This window comes from Rhinatrema bivittatum, chromosome 17, assembly GCF_901001135.1.
Source record: "Rhinatrema bivittatum chromosome 17, aRhiBiv1.1, whole genome shotgun sequence".
Lineage (NCBI taxonomy): Eukaryota > Metazoa > Chordata > Amphibia > Gymnophiona > Rhinatrematidae > Rhinatrema > Rhinatrema bivittatum.
This window is the reverse complement of record NC_042631.1, coordinates 60,092,119-60,117,615: the sequence shown is the minus strand read 5'-3', so window position 1 is coordinate 60,117,615 and position 25,497 is coordinate 60,092,119. Positions and strand designations below refer to the sequence as shown.

At 47.8% G+C, this 25,497-nt stretch overlaps 1 protein-coding gene across 1 annotated transcript in view; it reads right to left on the bottom strand.

The window, feature by feature from the left end:
* Positions 1–25,497, bottom strand: part of LOC115079138 (sodium/hydrogen exchanger 10-like) — a 947,289-nt gene that overhangs the window by 807,019 nt on the left and 114,773 nt on the right. The window contains exon 4 of the mRNA XM_029582257.1: positions 20,356–20,524. Within this exon, the coding sequence (XP_029438117.1) occupies positions 20,356–20,524 (169 nt within the window). The remainder of the gene's footprint in view (positions 1–20,355; positions 20,525–25,497) is intronic.

Below are 25,497 nucleotides of genomic sequence, written 5' to 3'. Positions count from 1 at the left end.
AAGGCTAACACACGCTTGCAGTGTAAGGAATGCAGAGCCCGCTCACCTGGATGTGAGTGTGGTGCTGGTAAGAATGTTGGTAAAAACAATGGACTGATTTAAATGAAACTCAGAAACAATTTTTGGTAGAAATTTAGGATGAGTGCGGAGGACCACCCGATCATGAAGAAATTTTGTCAAAGGGGGGTAAGTAACCAGTGCCTGTAGCTCACTGATCCTGCGGGCAGACGTCAAAGCTAGAAGGAAAAGGACTTTCCAAGTGAGATGTCGTAACTCGCAGGAATGCAGAGGCTCAAATGAAGGTTTCATGAGTCACGCTAAATCCACATTAAGGTCCCAAGCAGGGCCCAGGGAACGGAGAGGGGGCTTGAGGTGAAGTAAGCCCTTCATAAAGTGTACTACTAAGGGTTGTGTCGAAATAGACACATCTCCTGCACCTTTATGGAAGGCGGCCACCGCACTGACATATACTCTAATAGAGGAAGTTTTCAACAAACAGATTGTGATAAATTGCAGGAAGACCTTGTGAGACTGGAAAATTGGGCATCCAAATGGCAGATGAAATTTAATGTAGATAAGTGCAAGGTGATGCATATAGGGAAAAATAACCCATGCTATAATTACACAATGTTGAGTTCCATATTAGGTGCTAGAACCCAAGAAAGAGATCTAGGTGTCATAGTGGATAACACATTGAAATCGTCGGTTCAGTGTGCTGCAGCAGTCAAAAAAGCAAACAGAATGTTGTGAATTATTAGAAAGGGAATGGTGAATAAAACGGTATATGTCATAATGCCTCTGTATCGCTCCATGGTAAGACCGCACCTTGAATACTGTGTACAATTCTGGTTGCCGCATCTCAAAAAAGATATAATTGCGATGGAGAAGGTACAGAGAAGGGCTACCAAAATGATAAGGGGAATGGAACAACTCCCCTATGAAAAAAGACTAAAGAGGTTAGGACTTTTCAGCTTGGAGAAGAGACGACTGAGGGGGGATATGATAGAGGTGTTTAAAATCATGAGAGGTCTAGAACGGGTAGATGTGAATAGGTTATTTACTCTTTCGGATAGTAGAAAGACTAGGGGGCACTCCATGAAGTTAGCATGGGGTGTTGGGGAGCGCTAGGAGAGCGATCCCACTCCTGGGAGATGTGTGTGCCCTTGGGCCGCGGCTCGACGCCAGAGGGGTCTGGAGAGGTGCCGCGGGAGGCGAGGCATGCCCGAGCATGGGCTGGACGGAGGCAAGCTGGAGTGAAGACTAGAAGACAGGCCCTCCTCCGGACCTGCACGCTTCAGAAGACCCAACAACGCAATGTTGGTCTTGTGAACAGTCCTACGACCGTTCCCAGCCCTTTCGGACCTGCCACAGGGTACGGCATGAAGCGGCAGGCCAGATGGAGGCCAGGGCAGCGAAGACTGGAACATGGATTCAGACGAGACTCAGGAACGACGTAGACTCAGGCATAGACGTGGACTCAGGCATAGATGCAGGATCCTTAGACGTGGACTCAGGAATGAGGTGTAGGATGCATAGACGTGGACAGGCACAGGCGTGGACTCAGGACTGGATGCACAGAGGTGGAATCAGGAACGAGGGCTTAAGGAAGACATGGGCACCGTCCCTCAGGGCGCCCTACTCAGACCACCCGCGGGACTGAGTCGCGGACAACCCTGCCTCATGCGCGCCCTACTCAGCCCTGGAAGGCTGGTCGCGGACCACGCAGAGAGCGGGAGAGCACAGGAAAGAGGAAGCAGGTTCGCTGCACTCCTGGCAGCACAAGGCAAGGATACGCTGCACTCCTGGCAGCTCAAGGCAGGTTAAAGCATCAGGATCAGGAACAAGGATAAAGACAGACCTCAGGGCTGGAACAAGGACATCTGGAACAGCAGGAACATCAGGACTGGAACACAGATACTGGAACAGGAGACACACCTCAGGGCTGGAACATGGACATCTGGAACAGCAGGAACATCAGGACTGGATCAAGAGACAGACCTTGGGACTGGAACGGCAGGCAGACATCAGGACTGGACGAGGAGCTCCGACAGGTAACAAGAAACATAGGACCTTGCAGAAGTGCTGGAACACGGATGACTTCCTGGAGCGAAGGATCTCAGGAGTGACCAACTCCTTGCGAAGGCAAAGACAGACTGAAAGCTGAGCCCTTTAGTAGGGCTGAGGTGGACAACGCCCAGGGAGGGGTCAGCAGGGGGCCACACCTGGCTGGCCCTTGAAGAGGAGCAGAGAGGCGCGCGCCCGCGCCCTAGGGAGCTGGAGAGAAGAGCTGGAAGCTGGTGGTATCCTCAGCCACGTGGAAGGCCAGGGAAGCAGTGGAGCAGCCCTGGGCTGGAGCTGGGTGAAGGCAGGTCAGTGAAGCAGCTCCCAGCTGCAAGGACAGAAGCAGGAAGAAGCAGAGAGAGGTAAGGCTGGCTGCAGGCACCGGCAGAGAGAACAGAGAGCTGCAAGGACTGAAGCAGGAGAAGGGCTGACTGCAGGAACGGCTCCATGCCGTGAAGACAGCCCCAGGAGGAAAGGTAAGACTGCAGGCAGAGTAGAGAGCTGTAGCAGGCTGCAGGCACTGGCAGGGACGGCTTCCCAGCCAGGCAAGGACCCGGGCTGTAGCAGGCACCAGCAGAGACGGCCTGCTGACTGAAGGGCCCGGGATCGCAGCAGCACGTCGGGGGAAGGCAGGAACAGAGGAGCCGACCGCATGGGAACAGCTGCGGGGACAGCCCCAGCTGATTCAGGGAGAAAGCAAGCAGCAGCGTCAGCAGCCCGCCTGGCTGTGAGAAGGTAAGAGCCTGCCCACGCTCCTTGCGGGCAGGATCACAACAGTACCCCCTCCTCAAAGCCCCCCCTCAAGCCTCTTGTCAACAGCTTGAAAAGAAGGCGGTAGTCCATACCGTCGAGGGCAAGCGAGGATCCAAGGACGAGCTGGTACTCCTTGGCGAGTAACTGTAGCGAGAAGAATACTGATGCAGAAGACAAGGCAGAAGTGGTCAAGGTCCAGGCAAGACAAACATAGAACATGGAATGTTGAAGGCGCTGGTCAAGTAGGGTGTAGGGTACAGAACCACAAGATGGCATCTTGGTTCAAGGATCAAGTGGCAGAGGCAGGATTCCTGCCAAGACTCGAGTTGAATGGAGGTCCTAAAACTTGAGACTGAAGCAGTAGTGCAGGGTGGAGTAGCAAGGTGAAGATTAGACGCTGATTAATGGTTCCAGAGACTTGGGACTCCAGTGACACAAGGTGGAAGAGCTGGAGCAAGGCGTGGCGAGAAATGATCTTGGTTTCACTAAAGGATGGAGGACATCCCTCAGTTGGTACAAGTTGGCTTAGAAGTATGTTGAGGCACTCTGAGTTAGGTACCCACCAGTAATTCGAGGGTCAGGCTTGGAAATGTTGGTGACCGGATGGTATAGCAGTCTCTAGAAGATATGCAGTATGAGCAAGCGTGACTTCCTGTGAGGTGTAGATGCACGAGGGCAGATGGACTGCTAGTCACTGCTGGTGGTCACAGATGGAAATATGCTTGGCAAAGCACGTAAGCTGGAGTTCTTCAGTTGGTAATAAGATTCCTTAGTGAAGACATTGCTGATGCTCAGGTGGGTAGAACTGGCAGCTCAAGTAACTGGTGGTGAGAATCAGAGTTAGAGAAGTGCAGAGGAACAAAGAAACAAAAGTTCAGTGACTCCCATCTAGGAGTGAGCCCTAAGATTGGGCAGAATCTTGATGTGACTCGGTTAACTCACACTCGAGTGGTCCTAGGCTGACGGTAGAGATGGACATCTTCAGGATGGCTTGAGAGCAAGCTGGCAGTAGGTTACTTGGAAAGGCACACTTGGACCAGTACCTTTGCTTGGATGGTGAAGCTTGCAGCAGATCCCAGAAGAGGCTGCTGGACTCATGCTCTGGGTGGTGAGTGAGACAAGCATGTGGTAACAGAAGTACTGTAGAGGCTGAGCGGGAAGAACGAAGACATCCGCTGGTTCAGCTGGAAGAGATGGCAGACACTCCAGGCCCCATTGGACTGATGACCACCGATGGGGTGCAGGCGCCTCCTGCAGGTCGTCTGAAGAGGTGTACCACAAGCTGGCATGTAGTAGGCATCACTTGTAAGCATGGTGAACCCAGTGAGCGAGATGCACAGGCATTTCAGCAGAGTAAGCTCTTCTGCGCAGGTACCTCTTGCTGGTGAACAAGCATTCTCGGAGGGAAAAAATAAAAAATTCTGGACAAGGTGGTCATGCAACACAGGAACCAGGTGCTGCAGCGTGGAATATGGTGGTGAACCTGGGTGCAGGCGCCTCCTGCAGGTCGTACAGCAAGTGTACCCAGGCTAAGCAAAAGTCTCAAGAAGGCACTTGGTGAAAACAGGTGCTAGGCCTCTAGTGGGGTGGGAAAACAAAAGTTCAATAAGATGGCGCCTCCAGCAGGTCGGTAAAGCACAGTGAAAAAACTGGGACTGAAGTTTTTTTCCTTTTTTTTTTAAAAAAAATTCCTTTGGCAAAGAAACTCCAGAACTTGGCACAGGCCCATCACAAGGACATGAACGCCGGACACATGGCCTTCGCAATCTGTTGGGGAGCGCTAGGAGAGCGATCCCACTCCTGGGAGATGTGTGTGCCCTTGGGCCGCGGCTCGACGCCAGAGGGGTCTGGAGAGGTGCCGCGGGAGGCGAGGCATGCCCGAGCATGGGCTGGACGGAGGCAAGCTGAGTGAAGACTAGAAGACAGGCCCTCCTCCGGACCTGCACGCTTCGGAAGACCCAACAACGCAATGTTGGTCTTGTGAACAGTCCTCCGACCGTTCCCAGCCCTTTCGGACCTGCCGCAGGGTACGGCACGAAGCGGCAGGCCAGATGGAGGCCAGGGCAGCGAAGACTGGAACATGGATTCAGACGAGACTCAGGAACGACGTAGACTCAGGCATAGACGTGGACTCAGGAACGAGGTGCAGGATCCATAGACGTGGACTCAGGCATAGATGCAGGATCCTTAGACGTGGACTCAGGAATGAGGTGTAGGATGCATAGACGTGGACAGGCACAGGCGTGGACTCAGGACTGGATGCACAGAGGTGGAATCAGGAACGAGGGCTGAAGGAAGACATGGGCACCGTCCCTCAGGGCGCCCTATTCAGACCACCCGCGGGACTGAGTCGCGGACCACCCTGCCTCATGCGCACCCTACTCAGCCCTGGAAGGCTGGTCGCGGACCACGCAGAGAGCGGGAGAGCACAGGAAAGAGGAAGCAGGTTCGCTGCACTCCTGGCAGCACAAGGCAAGGATACGCTGCACTCCTGGCAGCTCAAGGCAAGGATACGCTGCACTCCTGGCAGCTCAAGGCAGGTTAAAGCATCAGGATCAGGAACAAGGATAAAGACAGACCTCAGGGCTGGAACAAGGACATCTGGAACAGCAGGAACATCAGGACTGGAACACAGATACTGGAACAGGAGACACACCTCAGGGCTGGAACATGGACATCTGGAACAGCAGGAACATCAGGACTGGATCAAGAGACAGACCTTGGGACTGGAACAGCAGGCAGACATCAGGACTGGACGAGGAGCTCCGACAGGTAACAAGAAACATAGGACCTTGCAGAAGTGCTGGAACACGTACGACTTCCTGGAGCGAAGGATCTCAGGAGTGACCAACTCCTTGCGAAGGCAAAGACAGACTGAAAGCTGAGCCCTTTAGTAGGGCTGAGGTGGACAACACCCAGGGAGGGGTCAGCAGGGGGCCACACCTGGCTGGCCCTTGAAGAGGAGCAGAGAGGTGCGCACCCACGCCCTAGGGAGCTGGAGAGAAGAGCTGGAAGCTGGTGGCATCCTCAGCCACGTGGAAGGCCAGGGAAGCAGTGGAGCAGCCCTGGGCTGGAGCTGGGTGAAGGCAGGTCAGTGGAGCAGCTCCCAGCTGCAAGGACAGAAGCAGGAAGAAGCAGAGAGAGGTAAGGCTGGCTGCAGGCACCGGCAGAGAGAACAGAGAGCTGCAAGGACTGAAGCAGGAGAAGGGCTGACTGCAGGAACGGCTCCATGCCGTGAAGACAGCCCCAGGAGGAAAGGTAAGACTGCAGGCAGAGTAGAGAGCTGTAGCAGGCTGCAGGCACTGGCAGGGACGGCTTCTCAGCCAGGCAAGGACCCGGGCTGTAGCAGGCACCAGCAGAGACGGCCTGCTGACTGAAGGGCCCGGGATCGCAGCAGCACGTCGGGGGAAGGCAGGAACAGAGGAGCCGACCGCATGGGAACAGCTGCGGGGACAGCCCCAGCTGATTCAGGGAGAAAGCAAGCAGCAGTGTCAGCAGCCCGACTGGCTGTGAGAAGGTAAGAGCCTGCCCACGCTCCTTGCGGGCAGGATCACAACATGGGGCACATTTAAAACTAATCGGAGAAAGTTCTTTTTTACTCAACGCACAATTAAACTCTGGAATTTGTTGCCAGAGGATGTGGTTAGTGCAGTTAGTATAGCTGTGTTTAAAAAAGGATTGGATAAGTTCTTGGAGGAGAAGTCCATTACCTGCTATTAAGTTCACTTAGATAATAGCCACTGCCATTAGCAATGGTAACATGGAATAGACTTAGGTTTTGGGTACTTGCCAGGTTCTTATGGCCTGGATTGGCCACTGTTGGAAACAGGATGCTGGGCTTGATGGACCCTTGGTCTGACCCAGTATGGCATTTTCTTATGTTCTTATGTTCTTATGTTGTAGACCAGACTCCGAGAGATGCCAGAGGTAGTCTAAAAACGTAGTTGTGGGGCAGGTAAAAGGATCTAACTCCTTTGACATGCACCATAATGAAAATATTTTTCCATTTAGAATGATAAGATCTTCTAGTAGAAGGCTTTCGTGAAGCTACCAGGACCTGGGATACAGAGTCCGAAAGATTGAGTGGCCGCAAGATTAGCCTTTCAACATTCAAGCTGTCAGTGACAAAGCCTGAAGGTTATGATGGCGCAGTTGTCCATTCTTCTGAGATATTAGAGACGGATCCGTGCCCAGGCAAAACAGTGGACGGATTGAGAGATCGCGAAGGATGGGAAACCATGCCTGACGCAGCCAGAATGGGGCTATGAGAATCATGAGGCCCTTGTGCCGGCTTAGCTTCACGAGAGTCTTGCTGATGAGAGGAAGTGGCGGGTAGGCATACAGGAGACCTACTGCCCAAGAGAGGGCGAAGGTGTCCCTCGGTGGAGCCTTGCAACTGTGTTGTAGGGAGCAGAAATGCTCCACCTTGTGATTGTGAACTGATGCAAAGAGTTCGATGCTCAGATACCCTCACTTCTGAAAGATCTGATCCGCCACCATGGGGTATAGAGACCACTGGTGGGGCTGAAATGTACGACTGAGTTTGTCCGCTAGAACATTATCCATGCCTGCTAGGTAGGTCGCTCTCAGTAGCATGGAATGAGAGAAAGCGAAAGCCCAAATTTGCGCTACTTCCTGACACAGGAGGTAGGAACCGGTCCCACCCTGCTTGTTGATGTACCACATCGCTACCTGATTGTCTGTTTGGATTAGGATTGTTCTGTTGGATAAGCAGTCCTTGAAGGCTAGAAGGGCATATCTGATTGCCCTGAGCTCCAGAAAGTTTATCTGATGTTGCGCTTCTGCTGCAGACCAGGTTCCCTGAGTTTGCAGATGGTTGACATGTGCTCCCCAACCAAGAGTGGAAGCATCGGTTGTCAGAATTATTTGAGGTTCTTGAGCCTGAAACGGTAGCCCTTTGAGCAGGTGGGGCTCTTGGGTGCACCAAGCCAGTGAGAGACGAAGTTCCCTGGTGACATGGACAAAGTTGGACAGTGAATGGTGGGCCTGGGACCACTGGGATTTTAATGTCCACTGCGTTACTCGCATGGCAAGTCGAGCCATTGGGGTAACATGGACCGAGGACTCCATATGTCCCAACAAATCGAGGACATGATGAGCAGTCGTGGTTCGGCGAGACTGTACAGTGAGTGCAAGTACTTACTGCCAACATATGGAGCTCGGTCTCTGGAAGAAAAGCTTTCACTTGGACAGTGTCGAGATCCGCTCCGATAAATGAAAGGGATTGAGATAGAATCAGATTGGACTGATAATTGATTAGAAATCCCAAGGACAGTAGGAGCTGCACCGTGAGATGGAGGGAGTGAAGAACTGCCTCTGGAGACTGAGCTTTCAGTAACCAGTCATCTAGATAAGGATAGACGTGAGTGCCTAGTATTCGCAAGTATGCGGCATCTACTGCTAGGCATTTTGTGAAGACACGAGGGGCCGACGCCAGGCCGAATGGCAGTACATGGTACTGGAAGTGCTGGTTTCCAATGAGGAACCGAAGGTACTTTCTGTGAGATGTTGGTAATTGCAATGTGCATGTAACATGTCCCTTTAGATCTAGAGAGCAAAGGCCAATCTCCCTCCTGCAGTAATAGAAGTAGGGAGCCTAAGGTTACCATCCGGAACTTCTCCCTTCGAAGATGTTTTGTTTAGGGCACAAAGGTCCCAAAATGGGGCGAAATGCCTCCTGTCTTCTTTGGTATCAAGAAGTATCAGGAGTAGCCCTGTCCCCTTTGCAAAGGAGGAACTGGCTCTATGGCATTGGCCTGCCGGAGGGAAATTATTTCTCCTTGCAGGAGATGAGAGTGGTCGGAGGAAGTCCACCCTGGCCGAGGTGGAGAGTCTGACGGTATGGAGTGGAAGTTTAGATGGACCCACTGGTCTGTGGTGATCTTTAGCCACATAGTGGTGAAGTGGCAGAGCCGGCCGCCGACCGGCAGAGATGGCAGAGGAGGAAGATGACAATCGCTCTCTAGCGGGGAGTCAAAGCCCCGAGGGAAGACCAGGTTGCACAGGTGGCTGTGGCTTTTGAGACCTGGGTTGTCATGGTGGAGGCTTCTGGAAAGCAGAGTTGCTTACCTGTAACAGGTGTTCTCACAGGACAGCAGGATGTTAGTCCTCACATATGGGTGACATCATCAGGTTGGAGTCCAATCACGGAACACTTTTGTCAAAGTTTCTAGAACTTTGACTGGCACCTACTGGGAATGCCCAGCATGATATTAACCCTGCATCCAGCAAGGGTCCCCCTTCAGTATCGTTTATAGCAAAAAATATGTGCGAAAAATAAAATAAGAAATCATAAGCGAACCCAACTCCGAGAGGTGGCGGGCAGTTTTCATGAGGACTAACATCCTGCTGTCCTGTGAAAACATCTTTTATAGGTAAGCAACTCTGCTTTCTCACAGGACAAGTAGGATGATAGTCCTCACATGTGGGTGAGTACCGAGCTGAGGATGCCCGAACAATGCACCAAATGCACCCAAAGACGTGCAAACAGGCACAACAGGGGTGTAATTTTGGTTAGGAGGGCATCCTGAACCCTGAACGGGTCGGTAGAAGGATGTTGAGAAGTTAAACTGAAAACAAGTTGCGTAGAATAGACTGGCCAAAGATGGAATCTTGCCTGCCAGCCTTATCTAAGCAATAACGGGCTGCAAAGGTATGGAGAGAAATCCAGGTAGCAGCCTTACAAATGTCAGCAAGTGGCACCGAACGGAGATGCGCTACTGATGTCGCCATGGCCCTGATAGAGTGTGCCTTCACACGGTCTTGCAGCGGAATGCCTGCTTGCTATTACCAAAAGGAGATACAGTCCTCTAACCAGGAGGAGAGGGTTTGTTTTCCCACAGGATTCCCAAATTTGATGGTATCAAAAGAAACAATCAATTGGGTGGACTTCCTATGGGCTGAAGTGTACTCCAGATAGAAGGCTAGAGCAAGTTTACAGTCCAAGGAATGTAGAGCCTGTTCTCCTGGGTTTGAATGGTGCCTGGGAAAGAAAGTAGGTATGATTATGGATTGATTAATATGAAATTCCGATACTACCTTTGGTAAAAATTTAGGGTGAGTGTGGAGCACTACCCTGTCATGCAGAATTTTAGTGTAAGGTGGGTAGGTAACTAATGCCTGCAATTCACTAACTCTGCGATTGGACGTGATAGCGAGAAGGAAAACCACTTTCCAGGTGAGATAACGAAGGTCACAGGAGTGGAGAGGCTCAAACGGAGGTTTCATGAGCCGCCCCAATAATACTTTAAGGTCCCAAGAAGGGGCCGGAGGGTTCAGTGGAGGTTTGAGATGGAGCAAGCCTGTCATGAAGCATGCTACTAAGGGTTGTGTCGAAATAGAGACATAACCTACGCCCTTGTGGAACGCCACTACCGCACTAACATGCACTCTGATAGAGGAAGTTTTGAGGCCTGACTGACAGGTGCCAGAGATAGTCCAGAAACTTCGCAGTGGAACAAGTGAAGGGGTCTATGGACATGGAAGTGCACCAGACTGTAAACCTCTTCCATTTAGAATGATAAGACTTCCTCATGGAAGGCTTTCGTGAAGCTACCAGGACTCGGGACACCGACTCTGAAAGGTTAAGGGGTTGGAGTATTAACCTTACAACATCCAGGCAGTCAGGGCAGGGCCTGGAGGTTGGGGTGGTGCAGGTACCCGTTGTTCTGAGTTATCAGAAGTGGATCCTTCTCCAGAGGAATGTGCCGGCGTATTGATAAATCTTGGAGGATAGGAAACCACACCTGTGGCGGCCAGTGAGGGGCTATTAGAATCATTAAGCCTTTGTCCCTCCTTAACTTCATGAGAGTCTTCAATATGAGTGGAAGTGGAGAGTACAGATAGATGAGACCATTGGCCCACGAGAGGGCGAAAGCGTCGTTTGGCTGCGAGTGGTGGCTGCTCGTGAGGGAGCAGAAGTTTTCTGCTTTGCAGTTATGGACTGACGCAAAGAGGTCTATGTGAGGGTAACCCCAACATTGGAATATTGAGTCTGCTACCATGGGGTTGAGAGACCACTCGTGCAGATGAAACATGCGACTCAAGCTGTCCACCAATACATTGTCCATGCCCGCCAAGTAGGTGGCTCTGAGGTACATTGAGTGGGAAAGGGCCCACACCCATAACTGTGCAGCTTCCTGACACAGGAGGTAGGATCTCGTACCCCCTTGTTTGTTGATGTACCACATCGCCACCTGATTGTTGGTTTGAATCAGGATGGCCTTGTTGGAAAGGCAATCCTGAAAAACCCTGAGGGCATATCTGATCGCCCGAAGCTCCAAGAAATTTATCTGGTGTTTGGCTTCCTCTGGCTGTATGGCCGGCGCCATTTTGCAATACGGCAATAAAAAAAAAGGAATAGCCACTGCTATTAATTGCATCAGTAGCATGGGATCTTCTTAGTGTTTGGGTAATTGCCAGGTTCTTGTGGCCTAGTTTGGCCTCTGTTGGAAACAGGATGCTGGGCTTGATGGACCCTTAGTCTTACCCAGCTTGGCAATTTCTTATGTTTTATGTCCAGCATTGTACACGTTACCAAGCAGCTCTGCCTGTCGCTAGCCTGGTGGATGCAATACACCCGTCTAATTCAAGGCCTTCCATTTCAGGCTCCAGAACTTCAAATCACCTTGACAACAGATGCCTCCAACCTAGGGTGGGGTGCTCATGTCGGCAACCTGCAGACTCAGGGAACCTGGTCTTCAGAACCTGGTCTCCAGAGGAAGCCAAACACCAGATAAATTTCTTGGAGCTTCGGGCGATCAGATATGCCCTCAGGGTTTTTCAGGATTGCCTTTCCAACAAGGCCATCCTGATTCAAACCGACAATCAGGTGGCGATGTGGTACATCAACAAACAAGAGTGGAAGATCACACCGGGACCCCCTCACTGGACCCCAGGTAATTTAAAACATTTTGGGGGGGGTTCGGGAGGGTGGGTGATTTATTTTAAAGGGTCGGGGTGGGTTTTAGGGTTGTTTTAGTTTGCCAGTTTTCCCGCCGTCCCCCTTCCCCTCCCCCCTCCCCCTTCCCCCGATTTACGATTTTTGATGATAAATCGGGGGAATTCCTATTGTATCACGCCTCTAACGATTTTTGACGATTTAAAATATATCGGACGATATTTTAAATCGTCAAAAAAGATTCACATCACTAAAAGCTCAATCCTGAGGGAGGAAAGCTTTTGCCTGTATAGTATCCAGGTTGGCCCCCTATAAAGGATAGGGTTTGAGATGGAACTATCCTGGATTTGGGATAGTTGATTAGAAACTTTAGGGAGACCAAAGTATGCAGAGTGAGACGCAAGACGCCAATGCGGCTTGCTGAGTTGGAGCCCTTATCAACCAATCGTCGAGATAAGGGTAGACATGGACACCTTGACTCCTGAGGTAGGCTGCTACTACTATGAGGCACTTGGTATAGACTCGCGGAGCAGATGCCAGGCCAAATGGCAGCACTCAGTACTGGAAGTGTGGGCCGACCAGGAATCGCAGGAATTTGCGATGAGATGGAGTGATCGAGATGTGTGTGTATGCGTCTTGGAGATCCAGAGAGCAAAGCCAATCTCCTCTTTGCAGAAGAGGAAGTAGAGAGCCCAAATTTACCATCTTGAACTTTTACCTTTCTAGATATTTGTTTAAGGCACGAAGGTCCAGAATTGGACATACGCCACCTGACGTTTTTGGTATGAGGAAATACCGGGAATAGAACCCCTGCCCCTGTTGGGAGAGGGGCACTGGTTCTATTGCCCTGGATTCGAGGAGGGTGGAAACCTCCTGATTGAGAAGGGGAGAGTGGTCAGACGATCCCCACATCAGCCAAGGTGGGGAGTCCGCTGGTACAGTAAGGAAGTTGAGGTGTTAACCTTGAGACACCACAGCAAGTACCCACTGATCTGTGGTGATCATGTGCCATATGTTGGTGAAGTGGCTCAACTGACCGCCAACGGGTACTGATGGTAGAGGAGGTTGGCATATGCTCTCCAGGAAGGAGTCAAAATCTTGATGCTGGTCCGGGCTGAGGGGCTGGCTGTGCCTTCTGAGGCCGGGAGTGTCTGGACTGACCTTTCTGGTAAGGTCTGGATGGGCGACCTCGAGAAGCAAGAGGATAATATTTCCTTGACTTGTAGGCTGGCCACTTAGAGTCTCACCTGAAAGTCCTCTTAGATGTGGATGAGAAATCAGAAGGCACTGAAGAAAGTTGACGCAGCGTTTCATGGTGGTCCTTTAGCTGCACCACAGACTCCTGAATTTTGTCCCCAAAGAGGTTATCACCAGCACAGGGTAGCTCAGCCAACCTGTCCTGAACCTCTGGTCTTAAGTCGGAGGAATTCAGCCAGTCCCACCTTCTTGCACTAATCCCCTCTGCAGACACCCTGGAGGCAGTGTCAAAAATGTCATACAAAGCGCGGACTTCATGCTTGCCAGCATCCAGGCCTTTTTGAACCAGAGCGTGAAGCTGATCCTGGAGTTGCTAAGGTAAAGATTCAGAGAAATCCTGGATCTTCTTAAAAAGATCCTTGTTATACTGGGTCATGTATAACTGGTAGGAAGCAATGCGAGATATGAGCATTGAACAATGAAAGACATGTCTGCCAAATGCGTACAGACATTCCAAACCTCATTCCTCCTGGAGGAATGAGGTTTGGAATGTCTTGCCTTTTTCTGAGCTGATTCCACAACCACAAATTGATGATCCAGTTGTGATCTTTGAAACCCAGGAGCTGCCTGTTCAAGATAGGTGGCATCTATTTTACGGTTGACAGGTGGTACTGTACCTGGGTGCTCCAATTCCTCTTTAGTAGATCAATGAGGATTTCATGAATAGGAATAGAGCATCTTTTAGAGCATCAAGAAACTGGAGAACTTCTAGCTTCTTGTACCGACTCCTCTTCTGTCTGAAGCTGAAATGAAAAAGTCTAAGACATTTTTTAATGAAATTAATAAAAGACAGATCCTCTGGAGGAGAAAGACTTCTCTCCTCAGGTGGAGATGGTTCTGAAGATAAGTCATCAGTATCCTGGGAAGAATCATCGGTTCAAGGATCATAAGGTTGATCACCAGCTCCCATAGGATCTCCAGAGGAGAGTAACGGTGCTATTCCTGATGGACCAGGCTGAGGCATCGCGGCATCGGAGTTGGCACCGACGGCATCGATGGAGGTACCGATGGATGCATAGGCACCGATGGAACCGGCGACATCGATGGATGAGTCGGTGGCAAGATCCTAGATGTCGTTTTAGATAATGGTGTTTCTTTGTCCTCCGATGACAGAGGTATTGGCGTGGAAAGTAGTGGACATACCGGTGTCTTCGGTTCCAGCGGCAGAAGAGCGGTTCCAGCAGGGGTGCGAGCACCATGGGTCGGTGACTGGAGCTGGTATCGGCATCGGTACCAATGAACATAAGAACATAAAAAATTGCCATGCTGGGTCAGACCAAGGGTCCATCAAGCCCAGCATCCTGTTTCCAACAGAGGCCAAAACCAGGCCACAAGAACCTGGCAATTACCCAAACACTAAGAAGAACCCATGCTACTGATGCAGTTAATAGCAGTGGCTATTGCCTAAGTATAATTGATTAATAGCCATTAATGGACTTCTCCTCCAAGAACTTATCCAAATCTTTTTTGAACCCAGCTACACTAACTGCACTAACCACATCCTCTGGCAACAAATTCCAGAGCTTTATTGTGCGTTGAGTGAAAAAGAATTTTCTCCGATTAGTCTTAAATGTGCTACTTGCTAACTTCATGGAATGCCCCCTAGTCCTTCTATTATTCGAAAGTGTAAATAACCGAGTCACATCTACTCGTTCAAGACCTCTCATGATGGAGGTTGAAAATCCTGCAGTGCCTTACTGATGGCCTCTTGGATCATCCGATCTAATTCCTCGCGGAAGTCTGGGGCATGGAACCTTGGCTCCGGAGTAGGAGGCAACACTGGCGTAGCCGGAGAGTCCACTGGTAAAAGTAGAATCGCGGATCCCGGCACCAATGAAGGTGGGGAAAGCCTCGGTGACCCAGTCTCTGGATGGGATTTCTTTATCGGTGGCTCTATTGACGCTGGTGCCGAGGGCTTGCCTGGATCGGCGGACTGAGCCTTCCAATGATGGTGTCGATGCTTTTCACGATGTTCTCCTCAGTCCTTCTCCTGGGGCGATGAGGAAGAGGTCGACACCTTTGGAATAGTCGAAGCCGGGCGGACAGCACAGGAGTCCCATTGCTGGCGAGAGGTCAATGGCCCCGGCTCAGACGAAGTCGAAGCGGTCGATGGAGTAAGGTTTTTTGACTGTAAGAGAAAGTCCATTTTCTCTGAGCGGGCCTTATGGCCCTTCGGTGTCATTTGGGCACATTTGGTGCAAGTTTTCATGTCATGGTCGGACCCCAAACACAATACACAAACCCTATGCGGGTCTGTGATGGACATTGTCTGAGGACAGTCGGGGCACCGACATAAACTCGACGCCATGACTTCAACAAAAATTTAGCAGCGGTGCGGTCAATGGTCAGTAGGCCCTGAAAGGAAAACTCGACGGGAATCGACCGCAAATGAGGGTAAAGCCTTACCTTTCGACAGTGGAGAATGGATATTGATATGGGGTAAATGTTTTGAAAATTTTGAAAGAAGTTCCATGAGGAAAACTCCTGTCAGGAATCTCTAGAGAGCTCCTTAACCCACGTGGCTGTTGCTGAGCGGAAAAAAGAAGACTGAAGGAGGACCCCTGCTGGATGCAGGGTTAGTGTCATGCTGGATATGCCCAATAGGTGCCAGTCAAAGTTCTAGAAACTTTGACAAAAGTGTTCCGTGATTGGGCTCCATCCTGATTTGTCCTGTGAGAAAGGTCTGGATGTCGAGGACCGCGCAGGTGGAGGATAGTATCTGCGGGCCTTGTAAGCAGGTCTCTTCGTCTCTCTCCTGAACGGCCATTTAGAAGAGGTAGAAAATTCCGCCTGTACAGCAGAGAGCTGTCACAGCGTTTCATTACGTTCCTTAAGTTGTGCGGCAGTTTCTTGGATCTTCTCTCCAAATAGATATCCCCCAGTACAGGGAGGTCCGCTAAGCGGTCTTGACCTTCTGGGCGTAAATTTGAGGGATTTCAGCCAAGCTCACTGTCTCGAACTTATTCCAGCTGCTAACAACCTGGACGCCATATCAAACACATCATAAGCTGACCTGACCTCATGCTTACCTGCGTCGAATCCTTTTTTGAGAATGGAATTCAAGTGATCCTGAAACTGCTCCAGAAGAGATTCCCCAAATTCCTGTAACTGCTTAAACAGGTTTTTATTGTATTGGGTCATATACAACTAATATGCCGCAATACGAGAGATGAGCATGGAGTCATGAAAAACCCTACGCCCAAAAGCATCCAGGAATTTCTACTCCTTTCCGGGAGGAGCTGAGGAATGTGGTTCTAGACATTTGGCCCTCTTCTGGGCAGACTCCACCACCACTGATTGATGCCCCAACTGCGTTTTCTGGAAACCAGGAGCCGGCTGTACCAAATAAGTCGCATCCGTCTTGCGATTAACCGGAAGAACCGTATCTGGATGTTCCCAGTTGTGCTGCAGAAGATCCAGCAGAACATCATGCACCGGGATGGATATTATTTCTTTTGGTGGATCCAGAAATTGAAGAACTTACAGAATTTTTAGTCTGTAGTCTTCTTCAGTTTGAAGCATGAACGATATAGTCTCCGCCATCTCGTTAATGAAATTAATAAAGGAGAGGTCCTCCGGTGGAGACTTACACCTCTATTCAGGTGGCGACGGCTCCGATGGGATATCGACAGATTCCTGGGAATTGGAGGTGTCATCCCTCCCTGGAGTATAAGGCTGATCTCCAGCATCTAATTGTGGTCCCGAAGGCAAAAAAGATCCTCCCCCGGCTGAAGGAGGCTTCAGCACCAAGGGTATCGGTGCCGGCATCGATGGCCTTGGGCACGGCATCAGTAATTTCGGGACTGTCATCGGTGAAGGACGAAAGGGTGTCGATGGCATCGGTGACCTCAACGGGCGGCTCGGTGCACCCGCTCCAGAAGGCCCCGGAATGGGCTCCGGCATTGATGAAATATCTTCATCGGAGGAGAGAGGAATGGGCGTCGATGGACCAAGCGGAATCAGTGTTTTCCCCCGGTGCTACTGGTAGCACACCGATGAGGATGTCCAGTTTATCGAGGAGAGGAACAAGCACCGGTGGCAATGGGTCAGGAGCTGGCATGGGAACCGGTGCCAGTGTCGATGGCCTCGGAAGGCTTTGGATGGCTTGTACCACCGCCTATTGCACCATCTGGTGAAATTCCTCATGGAACACTGGAGCGGTGAACCCCAGGTCCGGAGTGGGAGGCATGGCGGACATCGCCCGAGGGTCCACTGATCCAAGTGGAGTCTCGGCTGCCATGCCTACAGAAGGCAGAGGACGCTTTGGTGCATCCGGCTTAGAGGAGGTTTTAGGCTCCTCAGCCCAGGCCTTCTTCCTCGGTGGCTCGATTCCAGACGTTGAAGCCATCGGTGTCTCTGATGCCTATGCTTCTCTCGGTGCTCGGCCTTACCTGTGTCCGACAACGAGGACGGGGACACCGATGACTTCGACACCGACTGAGAGTCATCAGTATTGGATCGAAGGCGCAGCTTAGCCCGTGACAGCGCTGATGAAGTTTGAGATGGCGGGCGCTGCTTCGTGTGGAACAAGAATGCCATTTTCTCCAGATGCGCCCAGCGGCCCTTCGGGGTCATTTGGGCGCAGTTGATACATGAGTCTACATCATGTGTCGGGCCCAGACAAAGTACACAGACCTGGTGAGGGTCTGTGATAGACATTGTCCTAGGACAATCAGGACACCGACGAAAACCCGTCGTCATCGTTGCCGTTGAAAATTTAGGCCGGTCGCTGTTGGTGCCTATGAGGCCTATACAGGTCTCCGATGGGAACTGACCGAAAAACGTGGTAAAATCTACCATGGGGACGCGGCTATCAACGGCAGAGAAGGGAGACCCCAAGAGGGTATAAAGTTTTGCAAATTCGCAAGAATTCCTGAAGAAAAAATTCCTGTCAGGAACTTGTGAAAGAGCTCCTAATCTGTGTGGCAAAAGCTGAGTGGAAAAAAAGAGACTGAAGGAGACCCCTGCTTGATGCAGGGTTAGTGTCATGCTGGGCACGCCCAGTAGGTGCCAGTCAAAGTTATAGAAACTTTGACAAAAGTGTTCCGTGATTGGGCTCCATCCTGATGATGTCACCCATATGTGAGGACTACCATCCTGCTTGTCCTGTGAGAAAATATCTTTCAAAACAGAGTGTGGGTGCACATGTGCGCATGTTTGTTGGCATGCACCCAAAGTCACGGATATTCTAAAATATAAACACGCATATGTGCACACTATAAAATATCCTGGCCGCGCACACATGTGCATGCAAATCCTGTTTCTACCATGTAAATTGGGGGATTTTAAAAGGGGCACCTGCTGACGCCATAACCAATTTTACCAGTTCCTTCCCAGTTAAGAGATAGGTCTTCCGACCTACCTTGGTTTAAAAACTTTCAACCCCCAGTTATCCCTACCCCTTAAAACCTTGCCGATCTGTCTCTTTTTCTTAATTTTATAACTTACACTGCATCCATAACAGAAGTAAATTTACACAGCTGGGGACCTCAGTACATGCCAGATCGCATAAGTATTTACGCACCCATTTTAGGTTCCTGCCCCAAAATGCCCATGCTCTACCCAGACCATGACCCACTTTTAAACTTCTGAGATATGTGTGCTCCAGGAGAAACTCACGTATCTTGGCAGCTTTTAAAATCCGATTGGCATGCACAAGCCAAACGTATTCACGCATCCCCTAATTAAAGTGCATGTCAGGCTTTTATAATTCACCTTATAGTGCACAATAACTCAAACAGTATGCACTAAATAAAAAATAGCACACACTAAACAAAAACAAAAACAAAAACAAAGCAAAAATAAAAAAGGGGAGAAAACAAAATGAACCAAAGGTTTTATCAATGCACACCCCTACTTGGTACATTTTTTATTTGTATATAGTTTAAAATAGTTTAAAATTAAATATGAATATTTTTCATTTAAAAAATTGACTTTTTCCACATTCAAAAGGTGCAAATCTTTATGCAAAACTATATGAATTTGCCCCAAAATTGCATGGAATTTTGAAAAATCTGCCACAGAATTTGCTAACTCTTACCATAATCTTGAAAAATCTGATGCAGGAAACCAGAGGCTCAGATTGCAGTTGTTTAATTATTTATGTAATTAAATATTGCACTATTACAGCTACTTCAGAGGTAAAATCACCAAAATAGGTTTTTGAAATTTATACAGGGAAGAAAGTGTCATGGAAACAACCACCAAGAATCCTTGGAAAAAGAAGAATTGCTATTTTAAAAGGACTTAGCTATAAACTGTTGTGGTTCTTCCCAGAATAGTAGGGGATTTTCCTTAAATCCACATAGATCCCAAGAACCAGCACTGAATTTTACTGCCTAAGAGTAACAAAAGGTCTTCAGAAATAAACTAAAGGCAGGTCACAATTACATTTCCTTTATTTTCATCAGATATGCAATCTTATCTTAACAGACCAAGCTGTCAGCCAAAAATATAAAAACCAAGGTTCTGAGTGCATTATGTAGCTTATTCACCTTGTCCAATAGAAAACAATAAAAACATTATAACAAATCAATCTATTGCATCTATGTTTTCTAAAGCACGCTTTGCATGCATGATACATCACATGCTATAGTAGTCAGCAAAAATTAGAAAACAACTTTATTTTTAACAATTCCTAAATACCTTGTTTTTCTAGCATATATGTTGCAATGTTTAGCTATGTAATCTTGGTTCTTGCCTTTAAGCTTCATTCTCTGCCATTTTGATAAACTCAACTTTGCAATCTCTGTAGATAGCAGCTCTTAACATCATAACCAACAAAATTAAACTAGAAATTAAAGGAAAATCACCACAAAATCTTGAGGAAGGGCTGCTAGAGACAATCAAACTGAGGCAGAGGAGTTGGGATGGGTTTATCTGAAGGAACTCCTCTAACAGTTTATCTTTTTGACTGCTGAGAGGTACCACTAGGTCTGGACAATTAGCAGTAGAATATCCAATAAATAATAAATATTTCGGTGTTAATTCAAAATGGCAGCATTTATCTTTACTTTAAAAACTTTTATCCCAGAACTATCCCCTTTTCTAAGTGAATTAGAGATCATTCATATAATTTAAAACAAAACAGCAGCAATAAAAACAGAGAACTAGAAAAAATTGAAAAGGATAATCTGATTGCCAATGTGTCTTATTCCAGTGCATTCTCCCTTTAATGGAAAAGAAACGTTCTATTATCAACCCTTGAATTAGTTTGTATATATGTACTTTTAAAATACTTTTAAATATCGTCTATTACTGACCTTATGATCATAAAAAATGTGTTCAAATAACATTAAAGAATTTTGCTAGAATTTCGCAGATAAAGATCCTCTTAATAGAAAAAGAATTTATATGTACTGTACCTTTCTTTTCTCTCTGATAAGTAGTAGTTCCGTTTCACATGCCACAAGAGTCATAATCAAAGTAAATGCACCTCTCATTCCACCCCAAACAACAACAGCTCCCCAACGCCAATTAAATCCATAGCCCACACGAGATAAAAGAGGACTCAGTAAAACAATAACAAGGATCCTATATCAAAGAGGAAAAAGAAAAGCAAATTTTAATTCAGAGCAAACCTTGTTCTAAGTTTACAATTTCTTGTATTCAAAATGATAAATGAAAGCAGCAGTGTTCAAAACTTCATACTATCCATGTATATTATTATAATGTAGCTGGTATTGCTGCAGCTGCTTTTTCTACTACTATTAAGATGGAAGTGGCTATTGGGCTGAAATAATAGAAGAGGAATCCCATGTTGTAATTCTGTACGCTGAGGTCTGCAGCCATGTTGGTAAGATAGGCCAAGGAATGTAAAATGTGTGCTATACAAACGTTTCCAAGGTCAGGATCAATAGGTGCTCTCCTTAGAACCAAAAGAAAGACCAGAAAGTAGTTCACTGCTAGACATTTTGCCATTAGACTTATTAGAAGGTAACTTTTAAACAGCCGCACTGGCGCACATTTACGCATGTATGCTGACTCAACAATGGATGGTGCCATTTTATTGCATGCACGTATTTTATTAAATCAGCAGTACGCGCGTACATGTACACACAATTTTATATCGCTGCGTGCAAAAGCCACCTCTACCATGTAATTTGAGGGATTCTGCTAGGCATGAGCACCCAGTTTGTTCCCAGTTCACCCCAATAAAAGATAGGACTTCCTAATCCCCCCTAGCTAGCCTCTCTTTTACCCTATTAGACCCAAACCCCAATGACTAGCCCTGATTTTTTTTTATTTTAAAATTTACACACTATCCATAGCAGAAGTAAAGTTATGTGGTAGGGGTCCCCAGCGCTCATTTCTGCGCATAAATACTTATGCACACATTTCAAGTGACCTTCCTGGAACGCCCATGTCCCACCCATACTCTGCCCAGACCATGCCTACTCCCCACCCCTTTTATTCAAACTTTTTGATGTGCACTTACTGGAAGACACGCGCTTACTTGGGTGCTTTTTAAAATCTGTGTGGCGCATGCCAGCCCAAGACATGTATGGTATTTCTCTGATTTGTTGCGTGTAGGGCTTTTATAATTCACCTTTAAGGTTGGTGTGCTGTACTTCTGATAATTACATAGTAGAGGAAATGAAGCAGGTATTCTCACACCCACTAGTACTGCATGTTCTTGAAGATCTTAGGTATAAGACTAATTTAGGCTGCCACTAGACAGCAGCATGCAAGCTTCTGTTTTTGTTTGCTGTAGAATGTGATGCTGCTATCCACTGGCAAAAGGGGAGAATTAAGCCTAGACACACTGTCAATGATAACATTATTGGCTAATGTGGTTTATCATGGGCAGTGTGTCTAGGCTCAATGCTCCCCTTTTGCCAAAGGATAGCAGCATCACATAACAGACAAATCACACCACTTGTCCTCCCCTACTCCAACCTCTCTCCTCCCTCACAATAAACACTGTGCCATATTATTTCCAAATCCAAAATTAATTTTATCACAACCTAACAATTACCTCTAATATCCAAACACACCCAAAACAGTGGAACATACTGTGAAGGGCCTGATTTCCAAAAACATTTACACACTTAAAACAGGGTTGTACATGTGTAAATGCACTTTACCCAACTAAGTACATTTTTGAAAATAGCTAAAATATATGCCTGTGTATTTAACACAAGTAAATGGATTTTAATTGTCTTCCTTTTTGTCTGGTGGAAGAGATTAGTAATACTTTACTAGGACATGATCTTCCACCCCAACCTAGCATTCCTTGACCGCTACAACTGCCAATGATAAATCTAAACTGAAAATGTCCAAATCTATATCTGTGAGGTAAACCCCCATTTGGCTTAAATAAACCTTCACATTAGATTTCTATTTTTTATATTTTTATGCTGTATTTGTGCCTCTCTCAGCACTCTCGAATAATTGGCTGCTACTTTGTTCAGTGTTTTTCTACTTCTGTGTATCACTTTTTTGCTCCTGGCTCCTTTCCAGACCAAGCAAGAAATGACATTGGACCACACAATGACCATACCATGCCACTGCATTATCATGTGTCATGACTCTTAATTGTTTTTATCAAGTTGATAAAATGAGAAAAATTGTTAGAAAAAAACTGAAAGGAGCAGCTACAAAAGTAAAAAATGTCCACGAGGCGTGGTCATTGTTAAAAAATACCATTCTAGAAGCACAGTCCAGATGTATTCCACACATTAAGAAAGGTGGAAAGAAGGCAAAACGATTACCGGCATGGTTAAAAGGGGAGGTGAAAGAAGCTATTTTAGCCAAAAGATCTTCATTCAAAAATTGGAAGAAGGATCCAACAGAAGAAAATAGGATAAAGCATAAACATTGGCAAGTTAAATGTAAGACATTGATAAGACAGGCTAAGAGAGAATTTGAAAAGAAGTTGGCTGTAGAGGCAAAAACTCACAGTAAAAACTTTTTTAAATATATCCGAAGCAGAAAGCCTGTGAGGGAGTCAGTTGGACCGTTAGATGATCGAGGGGTTAAAGGGGCACTTAGAGAAGATAAGGCCATCGCGGAAAGATTAAATGATTTCTTTGCTTCGGTGTTTACTGAAGAGGATGTTGGGGAGGTACCCGTAATGGAGAAGGTTTTCATGGGTAATGATTCAGATGGACTGAATCAAATCACGGTGAACCTAGAAGATGTGGTAGGCCTGATTGACAAACTGAAGAGTAGTAAATCACCTGGACCGGATGGTATACACCCCAGAGTTCTGAAGGAACTAAAAAATGAAATTTCAGACCTATTAGTAAAAATTTGTAACTTATCATTAAAATCATCCATTGTACCTGAAGACTGGAGGATAGCAAATGTAACCCCAATATTTAAAAAGGGCTCCAGGGGCGATCCGGGAAACTACAGACCGGTTAGCCTGACTTCAGTGCCTACTCGGGAGGAAGAACAGCTGGAGGGCAATGCCGGAGGAAAACTGCCTGCTTGACTGAGAGCACTGTGGATCTGCCACCATATAAACAGAAAAACATAGAAATGATGGCAGAAGAAGACCAAATGGTCCATCCAGTCTGCCCAGCAAGCTTTCACACTTTTTTTTTTCCCATACTTTTCTGTTACTCTTGCTGCCCTCCAGAGGGACTTGATTCCCACGCCCCAGCTACCCCACTACCGACCCGAATACCATTGGGCGATTGCCCTGCCCCTCCGGATGATGTCACCTACCCAGGAGAAAGAAGAGCCAGAGGTCAATGCCGGAGGAGGAACTGCCTGCCTAAGTGGAGTGCACTATTAGCCCGGGTTTGGATGCACGATTTTGACGTGCTAGCTTTACCCCTTATATAGTAAGGGTTAATAGCACATCAAAAACACGCGTCCAACCCCCCAGAAACTAATAGCGCCCAAAACATGCAAATGCATGTTGATGGCCCTATTAGTTATTCCCGCATAGAAACATAGAAACATAGAAATGACGGCAGAAGAAGACCAAATAGCCCATCCAGTCTGCCCAGCAAGCTTCACACATTTTTTCTCATACTTATCTGTTTCTCTTAGCTCTAGGTTCTATTTCCCTTCCACCCCCAGCTTTAATGTAGAGAGCAGTGATGGAGCTGCATCCAAGTGAAATATCTAGCTTGATTAGTTAGGGGTAGTAGCCGCCGCAATAAGCAAGCTACACCCATGCTTATTTGTTTTACCCAGCCTATGTTATACAGCCCTTATTGGTTGTTTTTCTTCTCCCCTGACGTTGAAGCAGGGAGCTATGCTGGATATGCGTGAAGTATCAGTCTTCTCCCATGCTGTTGAAGCAGAGAGCCATGCTGGATGTGCATCGAAAGTGAAGTATCAGGCACATTTGGTTTGGGGTAGTAACCGCCGTAACAAGCCAGCTACTCCCCGCTTTGTGAGTGCGAACCCTCTTCTTCTCCCCTGCCGTTGAAGCAGAGAGCTCTGCTGGATGTGTGAAGTATCAGTTTTTCTTCTCCCCTGCCGTTGAATCAGAGAACTATGCTGTATATGCATTGAAAGTGAAGTATCAGACTTATTTGATTTGGGGTAGTAACCGCCGTAACAAGCCAGCTACTCCCCTCTTTGTGAGTGTGAATCCTTTTTTCCACATTTTCTCTTGCTGTTGAAGCTTAGAGCGATGTTGGAGTCACAGTAAGCATGTGTATGTTTATTTAATAAGGGTATTGACTCCAGGCAGTAGCCCTCATTCTGGCGAGTCACCCACTCTTCATTGGCGGCCTCTTGACTTTATGGATCCACAGTGTTTATCCCACGCCCCTTTGAAGTCCTTCACAGTTCTGGTCTTCACCACATCCTCCGGAAGGGCATTCCAGGCATCCACCACCCTCTCCGTGAAGAAATACTTCCTGACATTGGTTCTGAATCTTCCTCCCTGGAGCTTCAAATCGTGACCCCTGGTTCTGCTGATTTTTTTCCTACGGAAAAGGTTTGTCGTTGTCTTTTGATCATTAATACCTTTCAAGTATCTGAAAGTCTGTATCATATCACCTCTGCTCCTCCTTTCCTCCAGGGTGTACATATTTAGATTCTTCAATCTCTCCTCGTATGTCATCCGATGAAGATCCTCCACCTTCCTGGTCGCCCTTCTCTGTACCGCCTCCATCTTGTCTTTGTCTTTTTGAAGATACGGTCTCCAGAACTGAACACAGTACTCCAGGTGAGGCCTCACCAAGGACCTGTACAAGGGAATAATCACTTCCCTTTTCTTACTCGATATTCCTCTCTCTATGCAGCCCAGCATTCTTCGGCTTTAGCTATCGCCTTGTCGCATTGTTTCGCCGATTTCAGATCATTAGACCACCATCACCCAAGGTCCCTCTCCTGCTCCGTGCACATCAGCCTTTCCCCGCCCATCGAATACAGTTCATTCGGATTTCCACTCCCCATATGCATGACTTTGCACTTCTTGGCATTGAATCTCAGCTGCCATATCTTCGACCACTCTTCCAGTTTCCTTAGATCTCGTCTCATTCTCTCCACTCCTTCCGGCGTGTCCACTCTAAAATTTGCAGCCAAGCCGCACATTT